General features: G+C 43.9%; 2 protein-coding genes and 1 long non-coding RNA gene across 5 annotated transcripts in view; 1 reads left to right on the top strand and 2 right to left on the bottom strand.

Annotated features, from left to right (window-relative positions):
* The window catches only part of LOC128327235 (ancylostoma secreted protein-like), a 77,622-nt gene extending 76,334 nt beyond the window's left edge, over window positions 1–1,288 (bottom strand). Inside the window, exon 1 of one of the 2 annotated variants that reach the window (XM_053255761.1) lies at window positions 856–1,288. In XM_053255761.1, the coding sequence (XP_053111736.1) occupies window positions 856–1,041 (186 nt within the window). In that variant the 5' untranslated portion in view covers window positions 1,042–1,288. The remainder of the gene's footprint in view (window positions 1–855) is intronic. The other variant, XM_053255762.1, reaches the window with a different exon arrangement.
* Window positions 319–23,156, top strand: LOC128327244 (uncharacterized). 2 transcript variants are annotated; one of them, XR_008308540.1, is made up of 3 exons: window positions 319–2,064; window positions 3,540–3,631; window positions 20,970–23,156. It is a non-coding gene; the product is annotated as an uncharacterized LOC128327244 (long non-coding RNA). The 2 variants fall into 2 exon arrangements; XR_008308541.1 differs by lacking the exon at window positions 20,970–23,156 and adding an exon at window positions 15,664–15,792.
* Window positions 2,857–24,437, bottom strand: part of LOC128327240 (GLIPR1-like protein 1) — a 33,571-nt gene continuing 11,990 nt past the window's right edge. Inside the window, exons 4-6 of the mRNA XM_053255774.1 lie at window positions 6,218–6,303; window positions 3,415–3,447; window positions 2,857–3,325 (exon numbers count right to left, since the gene is read on the bottom strand). Coding sequence (XP_053111749.1) covers window positions 3,171–3,325; window positions 3,415–3,447; window positions 6,218–6,303 — 274 coding nt within the window. The 3' untranslated portion in view covers window positions 2,857–3,170. The remainder of the gene's footprint in view (window positions 3,326–3,414; window positions 3,448–6,217; window positions 6,304–24,437) is intronic.

The raw sequence follows: 24,437 nt of genomic DNA, 5'->3' as shown, positions 1-24,437 counted from the left end.
GCACTAGTCTTTTAGGTATCAAAGTGGTTTACAAAAATCTTTCTCAGTAAAACAGAATAAAATTGACATATTATGTGGCTAAGGGGTTGGCAAGTGGCCAACAGACCTAGTCTACATGCATGTGATTGGAATGCCCATCAATCACAAAGGTGGCACTGAACTAAAATATCTTTAGGAAGACCCTGTGTGATGGGGAAGCCTGCCTGGTGGGGAGGAACACCTCCTCCCCTGTTCGTTTCCTATAGTTACTTATCATTGTGTCACCAAGACATTCCTGTTTGACTCTACCTAGCTAAAGAGGGGACGGTACCAGTCAGACTTCACCCCGGGAATGCATGTGGAGTTGACTCCCCTTTTTAATGCTAGCTAGGGCGAGACGATGATGACAGAGTGCTGCTGAAGACACACACAGTCCGCATTTCTCTTGCTCCTGTTGGGAACCGGGGCAGGCATGAGCCCCAGCATTGCTCTACCAGCAGCAGTTAACTACTAGCGGGGGCGGCGGCAAGCAGCAGCGGCTCACATCGTCGCCCCAGCCAACGGCTTGAAGTAGGAGAAGCAACGGCCCATCCCGGTTCCAATATGCGATGCGACTCACTATTCGACGGCACGTGTGCAATACCGACACACTTCTAAGGCAGGCTATTCTCTTCGGTCCTTCAGCAGAAGTGTTTGGTAACAGCGCAGTATTTTGCTATTTCCCGCTCTGTGAAGAAAAGCTTCATGCGGAGCTTCTGCTTCTCGCTGAACTTAGTACCCGACTGGCGCAGGGTGCTTCTTCTTCGCCCCACCACCCACCCGGTTTGCCCCCACCCCACCCCTCTCCTCTCCTCTCCCTGCCCAGCGCACACCAACCATGTAGAGCATGTCAGAAGCGGGAGGGTTGACTTCCGAGCGGTGCTTGTTGTGGGCGTCGAGACACTGTTTGATAAAGGTCCTGTTGTTGATTTTGGGATAAGGCAGCGGCACAAACGGCTTCTTTTTACCGCGCGTGTTCGTCAAGGAAGCCAGCGCCAGCCACAGCAACAGCCACAGCCTCATGGTGATGCCGCCGCCCTGACACCGACACCCGGGACCTGGCGCCGCCTGGCCGTTGCTGCCCTCCAACGGTCGAGCCCAGAATGCACCCTGCAGCCCCTCCCACCCCCGGTCAGTTTGTTCCAGACTCAGCGGTGGGAGTGGGAGGGGGCCCCCGGGACGCGATACTCCTCCAATGAGGACAAAGAGCAAAGGTGACGTCAGAAGCTCCAACTTCTCCGCTTGGAGCTTTCCCGGCCGACTTTGATCTACTCGAAGCGCTTGGGTTTTCAAGCGTACGGTGTTGTGGAGTCTTGTTGCTTATTTGGGACATATGGCATCCTGGGACACGCTGCACTATCCAAACAGTTGCTGAAAGGACCGTCTTCTCTGGTGGTCTTTGTTTTTTCAAGAGGTTTCTTTTGGTCTAAGGGCACAGCTAGTCCTTGGGTGTTTTTTTTAAAACCAAAACAGCGTATATTCGTTGTGCTGGAATGTTAACCCAATCCTAAGGGCACTTACTCGGACTGTCAGGCTGCTGATTTGGCGGGGGGTGAAGGCGTTACCTCTAAGTAACTGTACATAGGATTGCAGCGTTTTTGTGCTTCATGTTTATAGTTTCTCTACTGGGTTTTGTTTGGTTTTACTACAGCACAAAGAAGTGGCTTATGCAGTGGGATAAACGTTTTAGAAATCTTAAATTCCTGGGGCCTGTTGTGGCTGCTTCTAAGGGGATGTGTGTGTCCTTTGCGTAGAGATTTGCAACACATTCCTCTACTTCATGTTTACTCAGAAGTAATTAAATCCTACAGAGTTTGGGGGTTACTCTTCCTCCAGTAAGTGTCGTAGGTTACTGTTGTAACCGTAAATCGGCCAGGTGCCTTGTCCCAAGCAGCAGGCAGCTAAATACCGTGGGGGCGGGGGAGGAGAGGGAGCTGGTAAAATAACGCTATGGTTGGAGGAAAAGCAAAAAGTAATGAGCCGCCTTCTATTTGCATCCACTGCGAGCGAACAATATAGAATCCTCCGCCGGCCTACGACATAATGGTGAGTATAGGCGAAGGCTGGATTGCTCTTTAAGTTAGAACTGCCTCATAGTAGTTAAATTGTTTAGTACATCTTTATTGCTCTAATCATACCATTCTCTTTCTATATCCTTAATTTTAATAAATTCTTATTTTGATTTTGAAACTATGTCTTTGTCTCAAATCCAGTCATTTATTGAGTCCAAACGTTTGCACAAATTAAAACTGGTGGAGCTCCAGGCGGGCCTCTTTGATCGTGAGACCCGCCTCAGTGTGTCCTTTCAGGTGAATGAGAATGGAGGTACTGAACATACTGAAGTATGGATCCTCATTAGCACAGGGTGTGAAGTGTTATCTTAGCTAGGAGCTCATGTTCTCAGTGAGTTGTGCAGACATACAGGGCATCAAGCTTGGGGTGTGAGAGTCACCAGTGCACTCCTCAGAAGTGAAATATTAGATTAGTGTAGATTATGTAGTCTGGAAAAGTTGTGGGTGGGGGTGGGTGGGACTCAATGTAACCACTGGGGCTACTTGGAAGTAGTTGGTTCTACTTGTGAGTAAAAATATCATGACTCAGGATGAGGGTTAAAAAGAGACTTCTCCCTCCACCACCACCTCAGCCTCATCCATTGCTGTTTTAAATGTTAAAACAGTAATTAATCAAGTCTGACTGCGAGCTTGATATTTAGCTTTGATATAACATACAGTTTGAGTAGGAAATAGCTGTATATGGAAGATTAGTTTGGATTCAGATCAACTACTTTGCTAAGTTTGATTATCACATACATATTTACTAGTTATACCTTGTGAGTCATACCTGTCAAAAGTATTTTTAATATGCTTAGTATTTATTTTCACATAACATTGTGCATTCTAGATACTACTATATATTAATATGTATGTTTTAATAATATTTGGTTTTACAAATAACCACAACTCATTAGTATGCAACAAGTAACTGTTTACAATCTGATATAATTCCAAGATATAAAACAATGAAATCAACAAAATCTACTTTTTAAAACAAAGAGTGAAGGAAAACGATCTTAGTGTTCATGTACATGCAATCTATTAGTTACCTAAATATTAAATGAAGTGTTGTTTTCTGTGCCAGTTGCAAAACATAAATTATTTTTGCAAAATCAAATTGGGGTAACGTTTTTGTAAATAAAAAACAGCTGCAAATGCTACAATCATTAATAATGGCCTTAAAACTGCAAGAGCAATACAGGATTCATCACAAATAATCCGGTGTTCAAAGGGTGGATACCATCGTGAATAGCCTATTAAAAAAAAGTAAAAGAACTTGTAATGAGCATGAATCTTCTATCTGTGGCAAACTGAAAGAATAAAATAGAATTCTAATACATACGCTTGACAATCTCACGATCACGCTCAGGATTTCCTGCAAGCGGGAAATATTTGTATTATAACAAATGAAGAAAACTTTTAAAAGACAATATTAATATTTTATCTCAGCTTTGTTTTTCTTTGCAGGCCCAACATGGCAAGGAACTTCAGAGGATTTCAGTTGAATAGCATCATCTAAAATGTACAACCATCAATGTATAAATACAGTAAGTAATTTGGTAAGTCAAAGCCTCCTCTGTCAATCTTGCAAACGTTAATTAGGCAAACGTTTTGCAATTAATTGTTTGCCACGTTCATTGTTCAAAACCTGTGGCAGTAGAATACTTGCGGTTGCACTGTCTGGCTTTTGTTACCCTTCATTACTACTAAGTTTCCAGGCCATCGCTTCTTTTTCTTCAGTGGACAAACAGAGCTTCAGCCCTCCAAGAAAAAAAGGAGGGACTGGGGAGCCCTTCCAGTAAAGAGCGGAACCCTATCTGCCTTGACTCTGCTGGATCACTTGGATTTTGAGAGCTATATGTTGCCTCTAAATAGCTGCAATATCCAAACCATCCTCTGCTACCTACTCTGTAACTGAAGTGTGTGCTCATTCCTTAGTGCTCTGCTGTTTTACCTATTGTGGGTAAAAATCAACAACCTCTAACAAGAAATGCACTAATTCACCCAATACAAGTTCATTTTCTTTCTAAACAATGCTAAGTTTGGATTTTAAAAATATTTGTGATGCTAGAAGAATCTAGTTAGCCATAAGCACAAAATATTAAGCAAGTGATGACAAAAGGTTTAACGTATCCAAATATTCTATGGCAAAACTTTGATTTGTGTGTCTTTACTGGCTTTATATGTACCAGAAGTCACATTTTTAAAGTTAAGACACACAATGACTGTGCCTACGACATGTATTGTGTCTTTACTAAATAAAATAAAAAATAAAATAAAATAAGCAAAATAATGTGTATACTGGCACTGGTAACTCAATTTGAGCTTGGTTCTTCAGCCAGCAGTCAGGATTAGGTAGCAATATAATGATTTGTAGTACTGCATGATACTGTTTCCCATCTGGTGTGCTGCAGCACACTAGTGTGCCACAGAACTCTGGCTGGTGTGCTGTGCTGCTGACTTGCTTTGAGTCACCTCCAAAGTTGACTTGGGAATTGACACACACTATAATGCGAGGCTGGAGGGTTGTGATGCTGGAAGAGGAAGTAAATCAAAATACATATATGGTGTGGTGGCTTTGCTAACAAAAAGGTGGGGAAAGGTGTCTTTTTAATGTAAGCATGCCTCTGCTTACATTAAGAAGCACTAACATTAAGAATTGCATTAAGAATCTGCTTATATTAAGAATGAAGCGCTCCCTGGCTGGGAGCGTGAGGCACACTCCTCTCCCCCCAGCCAGTATTTCATTGAAATGCTGGCCAAGCTGGGGTGGTGGGAGCCCAGCCAGTCAGTGTTTCAAAAAATGTGCGGAGGCAGAGAAAGGAGCTCCCAGTTCAATGGACTGCTGACTGGGGAAACTCTCAGGGAAACTTCAGGGGCTGACTGGCTTCCTCCTCGGTATTGGCCACATTCCCTGTATCTGACATCAGATGCAGGGAGTGTGGCTTGGGGCATGTGTGATTAAAATTCAGAAGACTTGGGAGAGCTGCCAGCAGGACTTTGTCCTCCAGCCGCAGGTAAGCTCCCTACACTCCATCTGTAACTCTAGATATCGCACAAACCTTGCCCACCTCCCACAGTAGCTGTGCTGTGATGATGTTGTTCAGATCTACTGAGACATGGAGCGAGTGGAAGAAATGCAAGAGATAATTTGTATATGTAGTAACCCATACATAGTAGCTTTTTATGAGATCTGCATTAACATGCCTTACTTGTCATGTACAGAGTCTATTATATCTAATCATGGCATTGTGTGTGTCCTTGCACCTATACACAAAGTTCCCATGGATTTGTTAACTTCCACAAAGTAACTTAACATGTAAAGCTGCAAAAATACATGATTAATCAGTGTAATATATATGCATGATGCATGAAGTAAACTACATTGTACCTATTAATACTTCATAGTCATATGCTCTTCTACATTCTATGTGCATGTAATATACACTGTGCAGATAAACATAACTAGCTACAATGCAATTTTCCATTCTTATTTCCTGTACTAGGAACTCTCATTATTCTGTATGGGGTGTGGAGAGGGTCCATAGATTGCAAGGACTATTTTGGAGGTGGAGACAATGTGTGTCTCTGTATTACCCTGCTTACAGAGACACAATGAGGCTCTCTAAGGAAGCCCAGCCCAGTTTTGCATACACATATGAACTGACAGGATTGCACCTGATCCTGGCGGCACCAAGGCAGCAAACCCACCTATGAAGCCTCCCCTCAAAACAGGGTGAGGAGAGCAAGTGCTCTCCTCACCCTGTTTTCCTGCTCGTGTGTCAGCTGTGGCTGGCAGACTTAGGGATGGGATAGGGATCCCCGTAATGCAATGCACACTCACGCGGTGCATTATCGGAGATCCAGGGGGCGGGGCGGTGTGTCCTGGCATCTGACCCTTGGAGCTACCTGCAGGAGCAGGTGCTCGTCTGTGCAGGCGATCCACCCACCCAGGGACAGCAGCCTGCTCGTGTATGGGAGGTAAGCACCTTGAGTACATTAGAGTCTCAGAGTGTGATAAGGCTCAATTTAAAAAACAACAACCACAAACCCACTGTCCTTTGATAGTTTCTATTGTATATTTATTCATGAATGTTTACTTCATTCAGTTCTATACTTACTACAGAGGTTATTTCTATACTTACTACAGAGGTTATTCTCACATGTGTCTCCTTTTTGGCATTTGCTACATGGCCTTCCTGCTTTATAAGGTCTCCATGGAAGGTTGCCACTAAAGAATAACATTTTCAAAAACTCAGTACACACAGAAATGGAATATTAAAATGCAAGTTATTGCAAATATAATAAATTTGGATAAGCTGCCAATGCTTCTGAGCTAGTTAATATGATGGAGTATCTTGAGTGGGAATTGTTGAAAAGGCCTATCATAAAGACTAGAAATAAACAGTGACATATACAGAATTAGTGTATGTATAAGAAATATTTAAGAGTCCTAAATATGACATTTAGATGTCATTCCCAGTTATAACTGATAGTGACCACTGCATTGGTTCAATACAGCTTAGAGCTGCTCAGAGACGTTAGTTGTCCACATCGCACAAATAACTGCTCATGTGAGCGGTCTGCACTGTGAACTTTTGTGTCTCCTCATCACACTCTGTACTGTTTATACAAGTAGAACACTTGTATGAGAAGTTATTTGTGGGGGTGAGCTCACTGCAGTAAAGTCCACATTTTAACAACAAAAAGTGCTCAATAAGGGAATCCTGATGTAAGCAGTAAGCTCTACTGATTGATTGACTGATTAAGTGCTGTCAAGTTGGTGTCAACTCTTAGTGACCACATAGTGAATCTCTACTACTATATCAGAAATACGTTAAATAGTGCAGATAGATGGAAGGTCGCAAAGTACAGGAGAAATGGTAGTTGTATCTGAAAGAAGAGCTCTAGCAGCGAGGAACCGGAAGAGGCACCTTACTTGCTGCACCACTGGAGCAGATGTGAGGCAAGGGAAGTCATTGGTGTTGTCTGTAGTGCACTGCAGGGCCATCTAGATGAAGTGATCTGGGGTGAACTGGAGCCTGGCTGACCTCATATAGCTGTTGCTTCAGTCTCAGCTCCTTAGCCTGACTCATTTCTATGTAGGCACTCAGAATCCCATGCTTTGCCAGTCCCTCAAAACCTCTACCTTTGGGAGCTTTAGGATTTACCTGACCTGACCACATACCTGTCCTACCTCCCCAGGATTTGTTTGCTATACTGACCCTAGACTTCTGCCTGACCTGACTCTGCTGTAGGAGTACCATTTTGCTTCCATTATACACTGCTTATCAATGTGTTACAAAGGCACCATATGTTTTCAGTGATTTTCAACCAAAGTAAACTTAGGAGCACTGCCCCAGAATGTCTCTCTACTCAGGAAAATGGATGAAGTTCAACAATTGCAGGAGGAGCCTGTCTTGCCAACAGATCCCATGGACACTTAGCAGTGATGGGACAGCAATTCTTATTGTGTAGGTAGTTTATGTAGTTTGAAAAACAAGAAGAGAAGATCATAGTAAGCAAGCAAGGGTTTACAATTGAGAGAATCAAATGGTAGAATCTTCCAAGGACCTATAGAGAACAGCATGTAGGGAAATCCCAAGCAGATTGTGAAGAGCTCTAAAAGGATCTCTAGACTGGGTGAACAGCCAGCAACATGGCAAATGTAATTCAATGGAAGTGTAAAATGATGTTCACCTGGATAACAAAAAAATTAACTTCACCCATGTGTTAATTAGTTGTGAAACAGCTGGAGCAAAAGTCAAATATAGTGTTATAAAACATTAGGAACTGGATTGAAAATAAGGCAGTAAATGTCAGCCTGCCATACCATATGCTAGCCATAGTATCCTAGGCAGCTATTAGGCATGATACAGAATTAGGTTATAAAACTCCATTATGTATACTAGAGCACAAAAAATGTATTTCATTCTTCAAACAGAGTGAAGATAAGGAAAGCGTCAGTATGTAGTACTCCTCTAAAACATTCTAAGAATCTAAGGCAATGAAAGCTTTCTTTTGCTTCACACTGGTTAGAGCTGTTGCTGAGGAGTTAAATAAATCAAAGGAGTAACCAATCATTTGACAGAACTAATGGGTATTCTCTCTCCTGCCCCCCACCCTTTCCCAGGTTGTACAGTATTTCATTATGTTAAAGTTATGCTTAAGGGAGCTTTTTATTTTTCTTCTTCTTTCCTCTTTTCTTTTTTAATTACACACACACACACATATATAATCGTTATCCTTGATTATGCTATACTTACTGCTGTAATCTTATTTAAAATAAAGGGGGGGTAGAGAGGTTCCCCATACCACCTGTTTACTTGACCCCTGCCCATGGTTTATACATTCTAGCAAGGAGGCTACTGGAAAAGGTCTTGTTAAGATCATTAATGCCTCTCAGAGGAGGGAAGTATGCCTCCCGTTCTTGGAGACCTGCATTGGATTCCTCAGAGTTAGGCAATTTTAGGCCTGCTTCCAGCTTCCCATGGTTGAGCAAGGTGATTGAGGAGGTGGTGGCTTTACTCCATAGAGTATTGGAAGAGGCACATTATCTGGACCCATTTAAATGGGGTTTCAGGTGGGTTATGGGGTAGAGACCAGTGTTCCATCTAACAGGGATTCCCAGATGTTGTCGACTACAACTCCCATAATCCCCAAGCAAAACCCATAGCAGTTGGGGATACTGGGGGTTGTAGTCAACAATATCTGGGAATGAATACCTGTTAGAGGGAACACTGGTGGAGACTGCCTTGGTTGGCTTGTTGGATGATCTCCGTATCTAGAGTAGGGCAGGTAGGGCACATGCCCCAGGCGCCACTTGGAGGGGGGCACCATTATTAAAAATAATTTTAAAAAAACAAATGGCCACCAAAAACAAAATGGCCACTGCACATGCTCAAATGGCCTCTGTGAGGCCCTAGGCCATGCCAGGCCTTGCAGAAGCCATTTGAGCATGCGTGGTGGCCATTTTGTTTTCAGCGGCCATTTTAAAATATATATATATATATATTTAAAAATGGCCACCACACATGATCAGATGGTCCCTGTGAGGCCCTAGAAGCCAGTAGCGGGGGGGACACCAAATTTTAAATATAAAATTTAATTTAATGTCACTGTACACATATTCAGTTTGGCACTCTGTACAGAGAATCAGGGCTTGTGAATACTCAGCTGAAGCTTATGAGCTAGGATTGTATTCATTTGCTCTTACTTTGCTTCTTGTGATAAGTGAGTTAAATGTGATGTCTTAATAATATGGCTATTAATGGTGAGTTTGTCTTTGAATCAGTGTGAAATCCTTAGTATTAAGGCCCACTGGGAGTTTCTTGCTCTCTTTCTCTCATTTTTACTGTCTTTCTGAAATACTAGAATATATTCCAAGCAGTGATATGCAGTTTACTGTGCATATCCTTTAATTATTTTCAGAGTATCTGGGAAAAGTCAAATTCTCCATTTATTTTTAAAACTTATGTAATAGTGATGCTACAATGCATAGTAGAGAATTAGACAGGCACTTCTGTTTAGCAATAGCAATAGCAATAGCACTTACATTTATATACCGCTTTATAGCCGGAGCTCTCTAAGCAGTTTACAATGATTTAGCATATTGCCCCCAACATTCTGGGTACTCATTTTACTGACCTCGGAAGGATGGAAGGCTGAGTCAACCTTGAGCCCCTGGTCAGGATCGAACTTGTAACCTTCTGGTTACAGGGCGGCAGTTTTACCACTGCGCCACCAGGGACTCTTTAGTTTAGTTTTCCAAGTACAACTCCACATAATATTTGGGTATTTCATGAGCCCCAGCATAACAAAATTTGTAGTTTTCCAGTATTTTCTTGGTCTGGCTACATCCACTGCTAAATAGTTTTGAAATATTAAAAGATTAATGAGCTTGACTTGTATTTTTTAGCTGATATTATGGTAAACTTATCTGAAAGATGGGTGTCAGATGTTTGGACAGGGGGCGGAATTTCAGTGCTTGCCCTAGGTGCTATTTTCCTTAGATATGCCTCTGGGAGTGCGACTCAACTGGTGTTCTTGAAGACTTTCAATACAATTGATTATGGTGTCCTTCTGGACTGCTTGAGGAGGCTGGGAGTGGGAGGCACTGCTTTGTACTACCATGCGGGTAGAGTACATATGGTGGCATTTGGAGAATGAGTGCTCTTCAAAGTGAGAGCCACTGTATGGAATCCTGCAGGGCTCCATTCAGGGGTGTTGATAGGGGAGAAGGGGCCCGTGTTTACCACTCTCCCAGTGGCCCCTTGGAATGAGGGAGATAATGAAAAAAATAGGGACGGGTGGAGCTGGGGGGCCCTCCGTAGCTGGGGTCCAGGTTCTGTGAACCCATCCACTCAATTATAGCTATACCCAGAGGCGTAACTAGGGAAAATGGCGCCTAGGGCAAGCACTGAAATTGCGCCCCCCCCCCCAAACATCTGACACACATCTTTCAGAAAACATGTCTTTTACCATAATATTAGCTCAAAAATAAAAAATTACAAAAATACAAGTCACAACAACCCTGTGAAGTAGGTCAGGCTGAGAGAGAAGTGACTGGCCCAGAGCCACCCAGCAAGAAACCAAATGTCAACCTGAGGTATGCAGCTGAAGGCTATGTGCCTATGCAGGCAGCGGGGCCAGCTGGTTAGGATACCCATATTTCAGATAACTTTACCATAATATCAGTTTAAAAATACAAGTCAAGCTCGTTAATCTATTAAACAACAAATTATTGCCTACTTGAAAATTATAACTATCAGCAGTCAAACACTCAGGCAGTCAGTGATGATTTTTCCAGCAGCATAAGCCCCCCTTCTATTCTAAATCCAGCAGAATCTGTTGGATATGATATGTGTTTGTCTTATGTTTTTTTGTAGATTGTGAGCCCTTTGGGGATAGGGAGCCATCTTATTTGTTCATTATTTCTCTGTGTAAACCACCCTGAGCCATTGGGAACTCACATCCTGCATTCTGTTTTAAAGAAGCTGCCAATACAATCAATCCACAAACATTTCTGAAAGATTTGTATTGTGGCAGGGGAGAGTTTGCTACCCTCTTTGCCCTCAAGTGTGATGACTTCAGGAAAGGTGGCATGCCATCTCCTGTCTATGATATTGACCCAGGACCACTTGCAGATGCAAATAATTCTTATCCATCAGTGAACTGCTACAACATATGACCACACACACACACAACTGGCAATTAAATTGTTTAATATGTTAACTACTGAAGACGAGAACACAAAAGAAAAAGAAACTACCAGATAAATCCAAACATTTCTTCATCTGTTACAAAAATGCATAGGCTAGTACTCTCAGGCATATACCCCTTCTACACATTTTAATAAACTGAAATTATAAGCTCTCATTCTTCAACACAGCTTAAAAATTGTTCGGCTAGAAATAGCAAGAAAGAAAACAAACATATACTCACACTATTGGGGGAGGGGGGAAATCCCTTAAAAACTTTTTTTAAAAATTCAACAATTCAGCCAAGGAAGGCTGTAGCTACTTCACTGTCTTTATAAGGAAGCAACCCACACAAAAGATAAAGGGGGAGAGAGAAACGAGAGGGAGAGAAAAGCGAGCAGCAAAGCTCCGAGAAACACAGGCAAGGTCCCTCTCGCTTTATCTCTCTCCCCCAAGCGGAGTTTGGAGTTCCTAAGTTTTTGGAGTTTGGACTCGAGTTCCTCTCTCTCTCCCAAGCGGAGTTTGGAGTTTTCTCCCCCCACCACCACAAGCGGAGTTCCCCCCCCCATCAACTCTGGCAAGGTTGCATTTGAAAAAGGGAAGCAGAGAAGAGAAGGGGGTGGGAGGAGTGGAAGGGAAACACTGATGAGAGTCCTGGCACCCCTGTGCTGCTCACCGCCTCCAAAGCTATCTTCAACTGCGTGCACAACACACCTTTTCGAGCTCTCAGTTGAGACTTTCAACACACACTGACACAGACACATACCAAAAAAACCCCAACTTTGCACAGTGTTTATATTTTAAATCCTATTTGCTCCGATATTGATCTCCACGTTATTTTAGGACTTAGGCATTCTCACACAAGAAACCTCCTCCCAGATTCACACATATCAACAGACTAAGACACCCAGACCAAATAAAAGATTGCTGTACTTGCCCCCACCCGCCTATGCTTCTTTTAAGAGATCAATGACTTAGAGCAGAGCAGAAGCAGTGGGGCAAACGAAGCCCCCTTCCACTTTCAGGAAGTTGGAACTCACTTGTGCAAGCTTCCCGCCCCCCAGACAAAGACCAGACTCTGCTCCCTGCAACATGCCCGTGCCTCACAGCAGGCTCTGAGCACACACAGAGTTTCCCTTCCTGACTCCAGTCCGCACCAACCTTCCTCCAAGGAGGACTCTTTACATTGGCTTGAGGGAGGGAGCATGAGAGAAGAGGAAGATGATCATCTAAGGATTGGGAAGCAGGCAGGGCTAAATCGAAGCTTCCAAATCCTCCAGAGAGCAGGCAACTGAGAGAAGGCTGAGTGCCCCACCCAAGTACTGTGGGGTGGGGAGGTCACCCATGACCCTGCCGCCCCTACACACTCCCAGCTTAGAGAGAGACTCACCCCCGAGAGCCCCAAACAAGTCTAGAAAGAAGAACAAAGCAGCACCGCCTCAACACGTGGGACTGGAGGGAGGTCAGCCGCCGCCGCCCACCACCACCACCCCTCCCCCCCCAGTAAATTTGATTAAAATAATTTCTTAAAAAAAAAAACCCACGCACACACCTAGATGCTGCTGCACACACTTTATTTGTTGTTCTCTCAATGTGTGAATGATGATCCGATTCCTCCTCCGACCTACTCCGCGTAGCACTACTGCAGCCGATGAAGCCCAGAACTGAAGAGAGAGCCGGCCCTGCGAGCACACTCAGCAGACCCCCGCTTCTTGCCGCCTCGTCCTCCATGGCTTAGCAAAGGGGACTAAGTAGTAGTAGTAAACAGAAGCACAGGCACAGCTTTGCCTGTTGTTGTTGCTCCCGTCATCCCTCCTTGATCAGCAGCCAGCCAAGCCGGCTGTGCTGCAGCGGCAGAGGCAGCAGCACACATGATAGGAGGGCAGCACGCTGTGCTCCTCGTCATCGTCCAGCCACGCGGCGCACACTCTCTCTGCTCGCCAGGAGCCAATGGGAGATAGCGCCGCCCCACCCGGACAGATCTTGTGACTGGTGAGTCGCAGGGGCACCTGCGCTGACTCAGTGGGAGGGGGAGGGGCGCCGCCGCCACTTGGACTCGAATTTTTTTTAAAAAAAATAATAATAAAAATTTGTGCAAGTGGGGGCGGGGCATGGCAGGCACTTTGCGCCCCCACCTCAAGTGGCGCCCAGGGCACGTGCCCTGCCTGCCTCCCCCATCGTTACGCCTCTGGCTATACCTCTTGCTCCATTCTTTTTCTAATGCTTTTAAACATCTACATGAAACCGCTGAGAGAGATCATGAGATTTTGTGCAGGCAAGGTGTTATCAATTTGCTGATGACATCCAAATCTGTTTCTCCATATCAATCACCGGAAAATGTCTTAACCTCCTTAAATGTCTCTCTGGAGTCAGTATTGGGCTTAATGAAGGAGAACAAACTGAAGTAGAATCCAAACAAGATGGAGGTACTTATTGTGAGAGGTCAGAACTTAGGAAATTGTTTAGATTTGCCTGTTCTGGATGGGTTTACAGTCTCCCTAAAAGAACAGGTACATAGTCTGGGAGTACTTCTTGACCCATACCTCTCCCTGATATCTCACGTTGAGGCAGTGGCCAGGAGTGCTTTCTATCAGCTTTGACTGATACACCAGCTACGTTTGTTTCTGGAGATAACAGTTAGGCTTGACTACTGCAATGTGCTCTACATTGGGCTGCCTTTGTATGTAGTCCAGAAACTGCAACTGATGCTGAATGCAGCAGCCAGGTTAGACTTTGGGGTATTGGAAGAAACCACATTGCTCCTGCTTTAAAAGAACTACACTGGCTGCCAATACATTTTCAGGCAAAATACAAAGTGCTGGTTATTACCGATAAAGCCCTGAAAGACTTGGGCTCAGGATATTTAAGAGAGTGCTGCCTTCATGAAACTCACTGCCCAATAAGATCATCAGGGGTGGTCCAGTTGCAGTTGCCATCAGCTCATTTAGTGGCGACCCCAAACCAGGCCTTCTCTAAGGTTGTTCTAGGTCTCATGAACATGCTCCCAAAATGAAACTGGAATCTCCCCATCCCAGGTTTTAAAGCAACATCTGAAAGTGCACCTATTTTATTGACCTTTTAGTTCATAACATTTAAAATTTTTTATTGATAGTTATTTTAAATTGTTTTACATGAGTTAATGTTTTGTTATTTGTGTTTTGTAATTTGTAAGCCCAGATTTTATGAGAGTCAGTATATAAATGTGATAAATAAAATTTTTAAAATTCTCAACAAAAAGGCACTCTGTGTCATATTTTGGATTGACTCAAATAATTGACCCATAATTGACAGAGCAGGCCAAAGAATTTATCTGGTCAAGCTCTCTCAAGACACACATATTGTTCCTCAGGACAAATAGTTTCATTCTTCATAGCCCAAAGTCTGCAGGGGTAAATCTCCAGAATAGTGGCCTTATCAATACCTCTAGGTAAGAATTAAATAGCATTTTTTTGAAGTTGGCTTCTGTCCTTAACTAGAGTTTGGAAAGATGCCACACAATTTGTAAAGCAATTAGAAACTGCATCACAGTGTTCAAAATCAATCTGGTTAAGCTGTTCATGAATGCTTCGATGCTTAGTTCTGATAATCTTTAAGATGGAGATACCTTTTCTTTTTGATACTTTAACTGGTGGTCTGACTTGCATTGGTGCTGATGCTCAGGAGGTTTCACTGGGGGCACAGAGATCATCACCTTTCACAATGGGTTCTCCCACTGGCGGCCAAGGCCAGAGGCTTATATTCAATCCTGGACTGACACAATGGCCCTAAGAGGTAGGCTAGGCTTGCATTATCTGGTGTTTATTGACAAACAGCCTTCTACTGCTTTGAGATTCTTAACATGGTTGTAAGAGAATCTATGGATCTAAGATTCTTCAAAAGAGACTGAAGACTCTTGCACTCTCTTTCTCAAAACTCTCTCTCTCTCTCTCTCTCTCCATCTCAGGTTGTAGCCACTCACCCTGGCCATGGGGGAGGGGGTGTGGACTTTTGTCTCTGCAGAAGCTGTTCTGCTTAGATTGGAGATGTGGTTTCTGAGCTGAAAGCTGTGGAAATAGTCGATACCAGCCTTCACCATCCCACATAAGCTCTTGGTTGTTCTGGTGAACTTGTGGGTGTGTCAAGTCAAAGGCACTGCTGGAGCTGCAGGTGGAAGATTACTGTACCAGATGCATGGAAACTATGTAAATAGCACAACCATTGGAGTTCACCAGCATTTTTAAAGTTTCTTACTTCCTTGGACTCTATCATTAGTCCCAGCACAAGTTGGGGGGGGAGGGGACTACAAAGCTAGTTGAGGAACTGGACATTTCTACTACACTACTAACTTCAAATACTTTGCCATTTTATTTTTCTGCCATGCTGACTATGTGCAAAAATTATTTTGCAACAAGAAACATTGCACAAGCCAAGAGCTGTGATGCTGCCCTGATTTCCACAATTCTGTGAACAAGTACAGGATCATCTATACTTGAAAATGATTGTTGGAACCCAAGATATGCATTTGCTCAAACAAGCTACAGGTGACTCTAATCTTCCCCTCTGGGAAGAAGATAACACTTCATCATCAATTGGGAACTGTGAGAATGGGGGGAAACAGGTTGCTACATGTAGCTACTGATCTTTGAGTGGTTCTCATGCATTCACGCTACTGGGATTGCATCCACACAATTGACCTTCAGGAAACCTCTTTAGCCCATGAGCTCCGACATTGCCCTCATGGCTAGCATGACTATGAGGGAAAGACAGTTGTAGCACTGGATCCTCAGTACCTAGACAACTGCTGTTGGCAATACTATCTTCCAAGGACCTGCGAAGTTAAGTGAGAAGAATTGTAACCTGTAGTGGTGTGAGTGGATTGTGTGAATGCATGAGGACTACTCAAAGATAACTGGTTACAGGTAAACAACTTTTACCTTTGTTGTGATCCTCTGTACATGCTGTTGGAAGATTAGCCAGCTTACTTAAGGTGAATAGTGGTTTCTTCTTCAACACCCCTCCTCCAAAGGCTACTACAATCTGATACCTAAGACATAGTTTTTGATAAAGGTGATGCCAAAGACCATGCACATCGTTGTTGCATGGCCTGTAAACAGATGTCTTGTTCACAGACCCCAGACAAGCTAGTTTCGGAGGATTATTCTACTGCTTTTGCAGAGTGTGTTTTAACATTGAATGGGTCTGGCTGTTTCATGGTTTTACATGCTAAGTTTATCATATTCATGATCCAACGAGAGAGTCTTTGTTAGAAACTGTCTTGCTTTTATTTTTCCTCATGTAGGAAATGACATTGTTAGTCCAAAACTGCCTGGATCTATCCAGATAGAAAGCCAGCACCACCTGAAGTCCAATGTCACATGGGTGCTGATTCTAGATGAGGAAAGAACACCAAAACCTAATATATATGAAATGAAGAAAAACTTTGACCCACCCTTAAAAACACTTTGGGGCTATTCTCACGATTAGCAAAAATCGGGCTAGGAGAGCCTAGCCCGATTTTTGTTAATCATAAGAACCACCGGGCTCAGCTGCAAGCCCGGTGGTTCTTGAGCGGCTAACCCGCTCAAGTAGCCCACCCCTTAGCCTGGGTTTGCGGAGCGAGCGCTCTGCAAACCTGGACTATTGGATCGTGAGTATCCATGGCGCAGCTCCGTGCCACAGCTACTCATGAGACCCCTGGAGGGGAGATGAAAAGCCGCCTCCCGGCTCCGGGGGTCTCGCCAGCATGCCCTGCGCAAACCTGTGCTTGAGTCCAAAGGAGGATGAAAAGGTCAAATAACTGAGAAGAATTTTTAATGATGGAAGCATTAGAAAGACTAGAAGCCATCAAAGATGACAAATACAATGAGATCTGATTTACCATATTTACCCAAATCCAGGATGAGATTTTCCTCAAGTTCTCTTTGTTTAGAAACTGGGAGGGGGTCACTTTAAATGTGCATACCAGTAATCCCTGCTGGGGCAGCTGGCTGTGATCAAGCGAACAGGAGCCAAATGAGTTGCTCTGAGAGGCAGCTGCTGCAGACCCTCACAGATGCTCATCCTTGCCATACCTCTGAGTCCTGGAGCTATTTTAGATGGAGCAGGGCATCTGAGAAGCAGATCCACCTTACAACAGTATTGCACCAGTTAAATTTGGGGAAATAATGGGTCCGTTCACATAGGGACACATTAGATGAGGTTTCTGATATGTCCTGACACTTCTCTGTGATGTGTGGAGGGACCACTGCCAATAATTTGGCTTTTTTCAAAACTCACACTTTCATGGTTAAAAAAAAAAATTGCTGGGTGAACTAGCAGAACATCAAATGTCAGCAGAGGGCGCTGCTTGGCAATTTGTCTTGCTGATCTTCCGCAACACTGAAGTTAAAGCGAATGGGAACTGTCAAACTAAGAACAACAAGGTCTTGCACTCAGAGGTGATCTTTCTTTTGATTTTAAGGAAAATGCATTTGTTGGGAAAATTTGTTTGTGTGAACTGGTGCAGGCTCCTCTCCATGCCCACTGCCACTGTGCTCCTAGTTCACTCACAGGGCAGTGATGACTGGGCTCAAGGGGTGGGATCCAGCGCACAAGAAGCGTCCTCCCTGTCTGCCTCCCTCCCTGTGTGAGCAGAATCAAAGGGCAGCACAGCAGCCTGCTGGCTGGCTCAAGCTGGTGCCACCCCTTGGCTCGGTTCGGCTCCTTGCACCTTTCCTCCAGCTGCCAGGAGGGAGCCACCACCACTCTCCTCCTCCTCCCACAGGGTGTCTTGCTGGCTGGTTGCTCCCATGTTGTGTTATGATGGTGATGATGATTATGATGGGGGCTATTATTGCTAATCCGTAAGGAGCTTCTTGCACACAGGAGAAAGGGGAAGGGAGGGCAATGGGGCAGGGATTCCAGGCATTCAGTTCACCCATCAGTCAGCCCTGATCTGCTAGCCCAAGAATAGAGATTGGGGGAAAATGAGGGAAAACAGGGAAAAGAAGGAGCAGGGAAATCTATTAGGTGACGCAGGTATAGTCCTGCCTTGCCTCCTCCTCTGGGATGTGATTGGTTGGAGAAAAAACCTGGAGCAAGCTGTGGGAATGCACACAGGAAAAAGATCTGAAGGGTATGCGGAGAGGAGCGGACCCTATGTGAACAGTCCATTTAATCCCCTGAATTAAACAGCTACAAATTTGCTGCGTAGAATCTGCAAAGCAGATTTGCTCTTCGGATAACCCGTGGCATGAAGCCATGTCTGGATGACTTCCTGGAGAGTGTGCACACAACACCTGAGAAGAACGTGTGCCTTCTTGTTGTGCTGCAGTAGAGGAAATTAGGAGAGGCACTTAGGCACACTGACTCAGGAGTAAGTATTACACTCAGTGGGACTTACTCCTGTGTAAACAAAGAAGAGATCAGATTGTTGTGTGGAGTAGGGGTGTGCAATTCGGATTTTCGGTGTTTCTATTCGGATCTGAACCCAAACACCCCTGTTCTGTTCTGTGTCCGAATATGGCCCATCCGAATCACCCCTGATTCGATTTGGATCCGAATTAATCCGAATCGATTCGGATTAAAAACCGGTTCCCAGGGGTAAAATAGTGGGGTGGGGTGGTAGTGCCCAATGGGTGGAGGCTAGCACCCAAATTTCAGAGGGATTGGGCAAAGGGCTGATTTTTGGTGAATTTAAGTTTTAGTGTCTTTGGGGCAGATGGGGGCATAACGTGGGATCTGGGCCAAAAGAGTGGGGTGGGGTGGTAGTGCCTAATGGGTGGAGGCTACCACCCCAATTTCAGAGTGATTGGGCAGAGGGCTGAATTTTGGTGAATTTCTGAAGTTTACGCGTTTTTAAGGTTTTCCCCCATTAGGTATAATGGAGGGTGTATCGCTTCACGTTGGGGGGAAAAGGGTGGCCTAGAGCGGTGTGGGGTTGGTGGTAGTGCCGGGTAGGGGCAAGGAAGCTACCTGAATTTTTTCAAAGGATTTGTGCAGAGGGCTGATTTTTGGTGAATTGTTGAAGTTTACACGTCTTTAAGGTTTTTCCTTATAAGTTATAATAGAATGGAGCTTTCAGCAGCCCCATAAGTGCACTTGGGGGGTGCTGGGGGGGGCGAGAGCGAGTGGTGGTGTAGTGCACATAGGGTGCCAACCACCCCCATGGGTTTCTAACCCATGGCGTACAGGGTTCTGTTGTTTCTGAGGTATTCTGAGTGTGGATTCTATGATAGCAAATGAGATTTTCAATGAGACACCATGAATCCACTCTTATTTGCTACCATAGAATCCACACTCAGAACACCTCAGAAACAACAGAACCAAGTACCCCATGGGTTAGAAACCCATGGGGATGGTTGGCACCCTATGTGCACTACACCACCACTCGCTCTGGGCCACCCCAGCACCCCCGAAGTGCACTTATGGGGCTGCTGAAAGCTCCATCATATCGTACGAGGAAAAACCTTAAAGACGCGTAAACTTCAACAATTCACCAAAAATCAGCCCTTTTCCCAATCACTCTGCAATTGGGGTGGTAGCCTCCACCCATTAGGCACTACAAAACCACCCCATTCTTTTGGCCCAGATCTCACGTTATGCCCCTGATCTGCCCCAAAGACACTAAAACTTCAAAAATTCACCAAAAATCAGCCCTTTGCCCAATCCCTCTGCAATTGGGGTGGCAGCCTCCACCCATTAGGCACTACTACCACACCCCACTATTTTGCCCCTGGAACCCGAAATTCAAGTAGAAGAGTTTCAGACCTTTTTGCATTGAAGTCAATGGGAGGCAAAAAGGCGGGAAATTTAAATAGACGTCAAAATCCGAAACAACAAATATTCGGAGCCGAAACGGAGGTGATTCGGTTTGGCTACAAAAAAATTTGGAAGGCCAGAAAGGTGATTCGGTTCGGATCCGAATCACCCGAAATTGGCTGTTTCGGGTACAGATCGTTCTGTACCCAAAACGTTTCGCACATCCCTAGTATGAAGGTAAATCTGATACAGACTAAAACATGTATCTTTAAAGGTTGTGACCACAGAGTAACTTCATTGGAAAAAAAGTTCTAAGTGGGATTTACTTCTGAGTAAGCAGCTACAGAGCTTGCAGTAAACACACTTTCACCAAGCTCTGCAGGCGGTGCTTTTTCAAAAGTAAACTCCACTTTGGGCTCTCACCCTGTACTTTCACCAAGTTTTGCGCTGCTTACGCAGAAGTAAAACTCAGTCACCAGCAACAACAAGCGACCCTTCCTCTCCTCCTCAGACTTCCCCCACTTCTTTCTCTGGCTGGTCTGGGGCTTGAGAGGGCGTAGGCAGCAGGGAATGGATGCATGCAATGAGCAGATGGGGATGGAGGAGCTGGCTAGGGCTGACCCAAGGGTTAGGTCAATTCTTCTTACAAGTGTTGTCCAACAGAGGTTGTGCATTGCTGTGGCTCAGCTGCACACAAATAGCCATAGCAAGAGTCAAAGTTGTCCTCAATGTTGATTGTAAAATATCAACCAGCAAAATCAATGTTGGTAGTACAATGACTTTGAAAGTCATGATTTCAAAGGCTTAGATGACAATGAAGACATAAAAGGTCATGAGTTCGTGGTTAAGCTCATCAAAACTGGATGGAGTGCTAAATCACTCAAGGCTGACCTTTAATTTAACTTCTAACTTTCCCAGGTTTGCTTTGAAAATTCTAAACAAATCTTGCAAGAGTTCACCTTATGTTTTTTCCCCCTAGACAGAGCAAACAAATAACATGCTCATCTGAAGAGGAATCATAGCCATACATTCAATTCAGCATTTGAAGGACCTTTTGAAGTCCATAAGAATCTTAAATAATAAGCTCCATAAAGAGCTTTCACAAATAACCACAAAAGAAGAGAAAATATTAATTTCAGATTGTTTTCACTCTTCATGGCCCTGGAAAAAGCACCTACAGTGGACTGAAGTTCCTCCCAATGCTACTAATGTGGAGGCTGAGAAATAATTGAGGATCTAATGCTCCAACTGCCCTTGGATAATGGTCATGCTAGTCACATGAGGGCAATGTCACAACATCTTGAGCAAGTAAATACATTTCCTGAAAGATCAACTACTGCAAGCACAGTCCCAATAGTGTGAATGCAAGGACCATGATAAAGATTTAAGGACAAGATTTAGCAAAATGTAAATGTAGCAACTCCTTGAAATGAGAAACAGCCTTTGATTGAGTTCCACTTATATAGGCATACTAGCTGGGCTGAGCGCAGAGCATCTGCACCTCTAGTTTTCCCTGCCTGCCTGCTGCCGCCAACCACGGCCACTTTCTTCCCTTGCCCTCTGCTGTCATTTTCTTGCTCTGCCCACTGTCATTTTCTTGCTCCACCCGCCACCACAGTTTTGACCCCCTCCCGCCCTGTTTTGTTTCCTGCCTCACCTCCAGCTCTGCTGCTTTCCTCTTTGCCTGCTGGCAGCTTGCTCATGAACAATCATGAGAGCTGCCACACATGGGATTAGCAACGGGTACGAGAGAGAGAGCGAGAGAGATCCATCATGGAAGAATATGATCAGAACAGGCAGCATTCAATGTAACCAGGCTCTTTAGAAAATAATTCTGTAATCTAACCCCCTGTCCCCTGATTATGAAGCCTTCTTCACTTCCAAGAGTGAAGACATCCCATTATTGCATATGCTGAAACAATATGCAGAGATTGTTATGCACATTCAAAGATCTCTAAAGGATATCCTGGCCTGCTTTCAAGACTTATATGCTTTTCATATGTTGCCACAGTATGCTCCTTTCCTTAAAACCTAATCACTGGGATGGCACAAGTGAATACTGAAGACTGGAAGTCTTCAGAAGTGAAAGCTATATCCAAGACAATGTCAACAACTACCCTCAGATGCAGGAATATCAAATCAGGACCAAAAAGTGTTTTTCTTCAGATTGCTGAGAAACTCCATGGTTTTGAAAGGCAGTGACTGTCAGCTTCACATCCTGGAGATGACTGTGTTGTGACAGAGAATGTACCAACAAGTTGTCAAAACATGAGTGGATGTGTGTGCCTTTCAACCAAAGAAAAGCAACTGGCACCACCAGGACCTTGAGGCAGACAACAGCCGGAATGGAGGACACTGAGTGGGAGTTACTGTTACTATGCTGTGCCACTTAAGGTGAGCTTTTAAAGATAAACTGCATGAATTTGTGTTTACAGGGCCACAGGAATATGTACAGACTTCTGTAAGGTTAGAGAAGTCAGATGATTTCCCTGCTTGATGCAGGTCCTGATAGAACACACTTTTTCTCTTGGGGAACAGTTTCAATGTCATGGATTTTCAGGATGTGAGAGATGGCTTTAGTGACTCTGATGCTTGGATGGATTGCTTGAGATGGGAACTGGAAATACTTATTCTTGGAGATCTGGTTGAATTCTATAGTCCTTGCTAATGGTTTCTAAGATCCACTGGTCACTTGTGGTGGAATGGTTAAATGGAAAAGGTGGCCTCCCACTGTGGACTGTGGGTAGGAAATGGTGCAGATAAAAGTTTCTTTACAGACCTGTCGGAAGAATGATTGGACATACTTTGACTTCTATTTTAGTCAATGGGATTTGGGGTCCTTGTAGAAGTACCTTTCAATAAGGAAGGTTTGGCACGGTGAAAGGACTGAATCTATTGAGTCAGCTTCCTCTCCTCCTTTTTGGCTGAAATTGGCAAGGCTTTATTTCAACCATCCAAAGGATGGCAAAGAAGCTGTTTTCTCATAAAGAGGCACTAGTCAAGTTGGCCTTTTAGATTTGGCATCAACTCCCCAATTATGTAGCCAAAAATTCCTCCTGGATACCACATTTCATACCAAGCATCTGGCTTTCAAACTGGAAGGAGAAGGACAGTGAACTTTATTGAACTTGTCTCTGGTATTCTTATTCAGGGCATCGTCCTCCAGGACCTTAACCCAGGTGAAAGCTGATTTTGCCAAAATAGAAACGATGAAGGAGGCCCTGAGTGCAATGAGGGTGCACCCAACTCCCTGCAGAGGGCAGAATGCCTAGAGAACAAATTTATTATGGGGCAGCTAACAAATAAAGTTGTTATTCACCCTTCTTCTTTTTTATAAGGGTCTAATCTGCATGGTGAAGAAGCACCAAGGCCTTGAAGACTAGGAGAGGAGTATAGGGCCATTTTCTTTGTTCTTATGGTGACAATACTTGATATAGAGGCAACAGGGAAGTCTGCTCTAGGTCTCGTATGAGTTTCACTGATGAGAAAAGAGACTTTAGAGACTATATGCAACTGTTGAGTGGTCCTTTCTGAACTTTTGGAAGATGTAAGCTTTCACCTCTAGAACAAAATGTCTGCAGGTTCCTGCCTATCATGGCAAGAACAATCTAGAGTGGCTATGGGAGCAGTAATAATTGCAGGCTCCTCTCTATGAAAGAAGAATGATAACAATGAGAGCTCCAGTCCCTTGAGCCCCTACATGTGGTGTGATAGTAAAGGTGGTTCCTTAGAAGAAGCACAAACATCAATCAATCAATCATCTTTATTATGGTGCAAGACCAGCATAAGATAGAACAGCAGAGCATGAATCGATATCAAATTATAAAACAGTAGGGTCATATTACTTTAAAATTGATTGATTGATTGAGTGCCATCAACACATCGATTGACCAGACTTTAAAATTACTACTCTAATATTATGAAAAATACTTTATTAAAACTACTACCTCTTAAAATAGAGAAAAGAACAGGGGCAAAACCGTAAAATCCCTAAGATTATAGTCATAATTATAAGCATCTATGTTTAAAAGGATAAGGACATAAAATAAGTATAAAATGAAGGAGTTAAAATAAGATATGTAAAATAGGATAGCTAACTGAGAGGACTGAGCAGGCAAGTAAAATATCCAGTAGTTAAAAGCAATACAAGACTGATACATGGTTATGGACCGGGAGTCAGGGAAGTGCAATCATATATACTTGGCTCTTGAGTGTGACTTGGCTAGCTGGTGATTACAGGTTCCCTTCATCCAGGTTCCCTTGATAAAAGGCACTTTCCAGATTACATGTTAATTGTTTTGTTATGCATCTGCTAAGTATACATCCATACTAACTGTGTTTTGACACCGTTGTGCATGCAATGTCAGCAAGGAAGCCTTCTTCCGGGTTTTATCTTTATGTTTTAGTGTTACAACATTGCATGTGGATTCCAAAAAAAGAGAGCTGT

The sequence above is a fragment of the Hemicordylus capensis genome, chromosome 5, assembly GCF_027244095.1.
Source record: "Hemicordylus capensis ecotype Gifberg chromosome 5, rHemCap1.1.pri, whole genome shotgun sequence".
Lineage (NCBI taxonomy): Eukaryota > Metazoa > Chordata > Lepidosauria > Squamata > Cordylidae > Hemicordylus > Hemicordylus capensis.
This window is presented reverse-complemented; position numbering and strand designations above follow the sequence as displayed.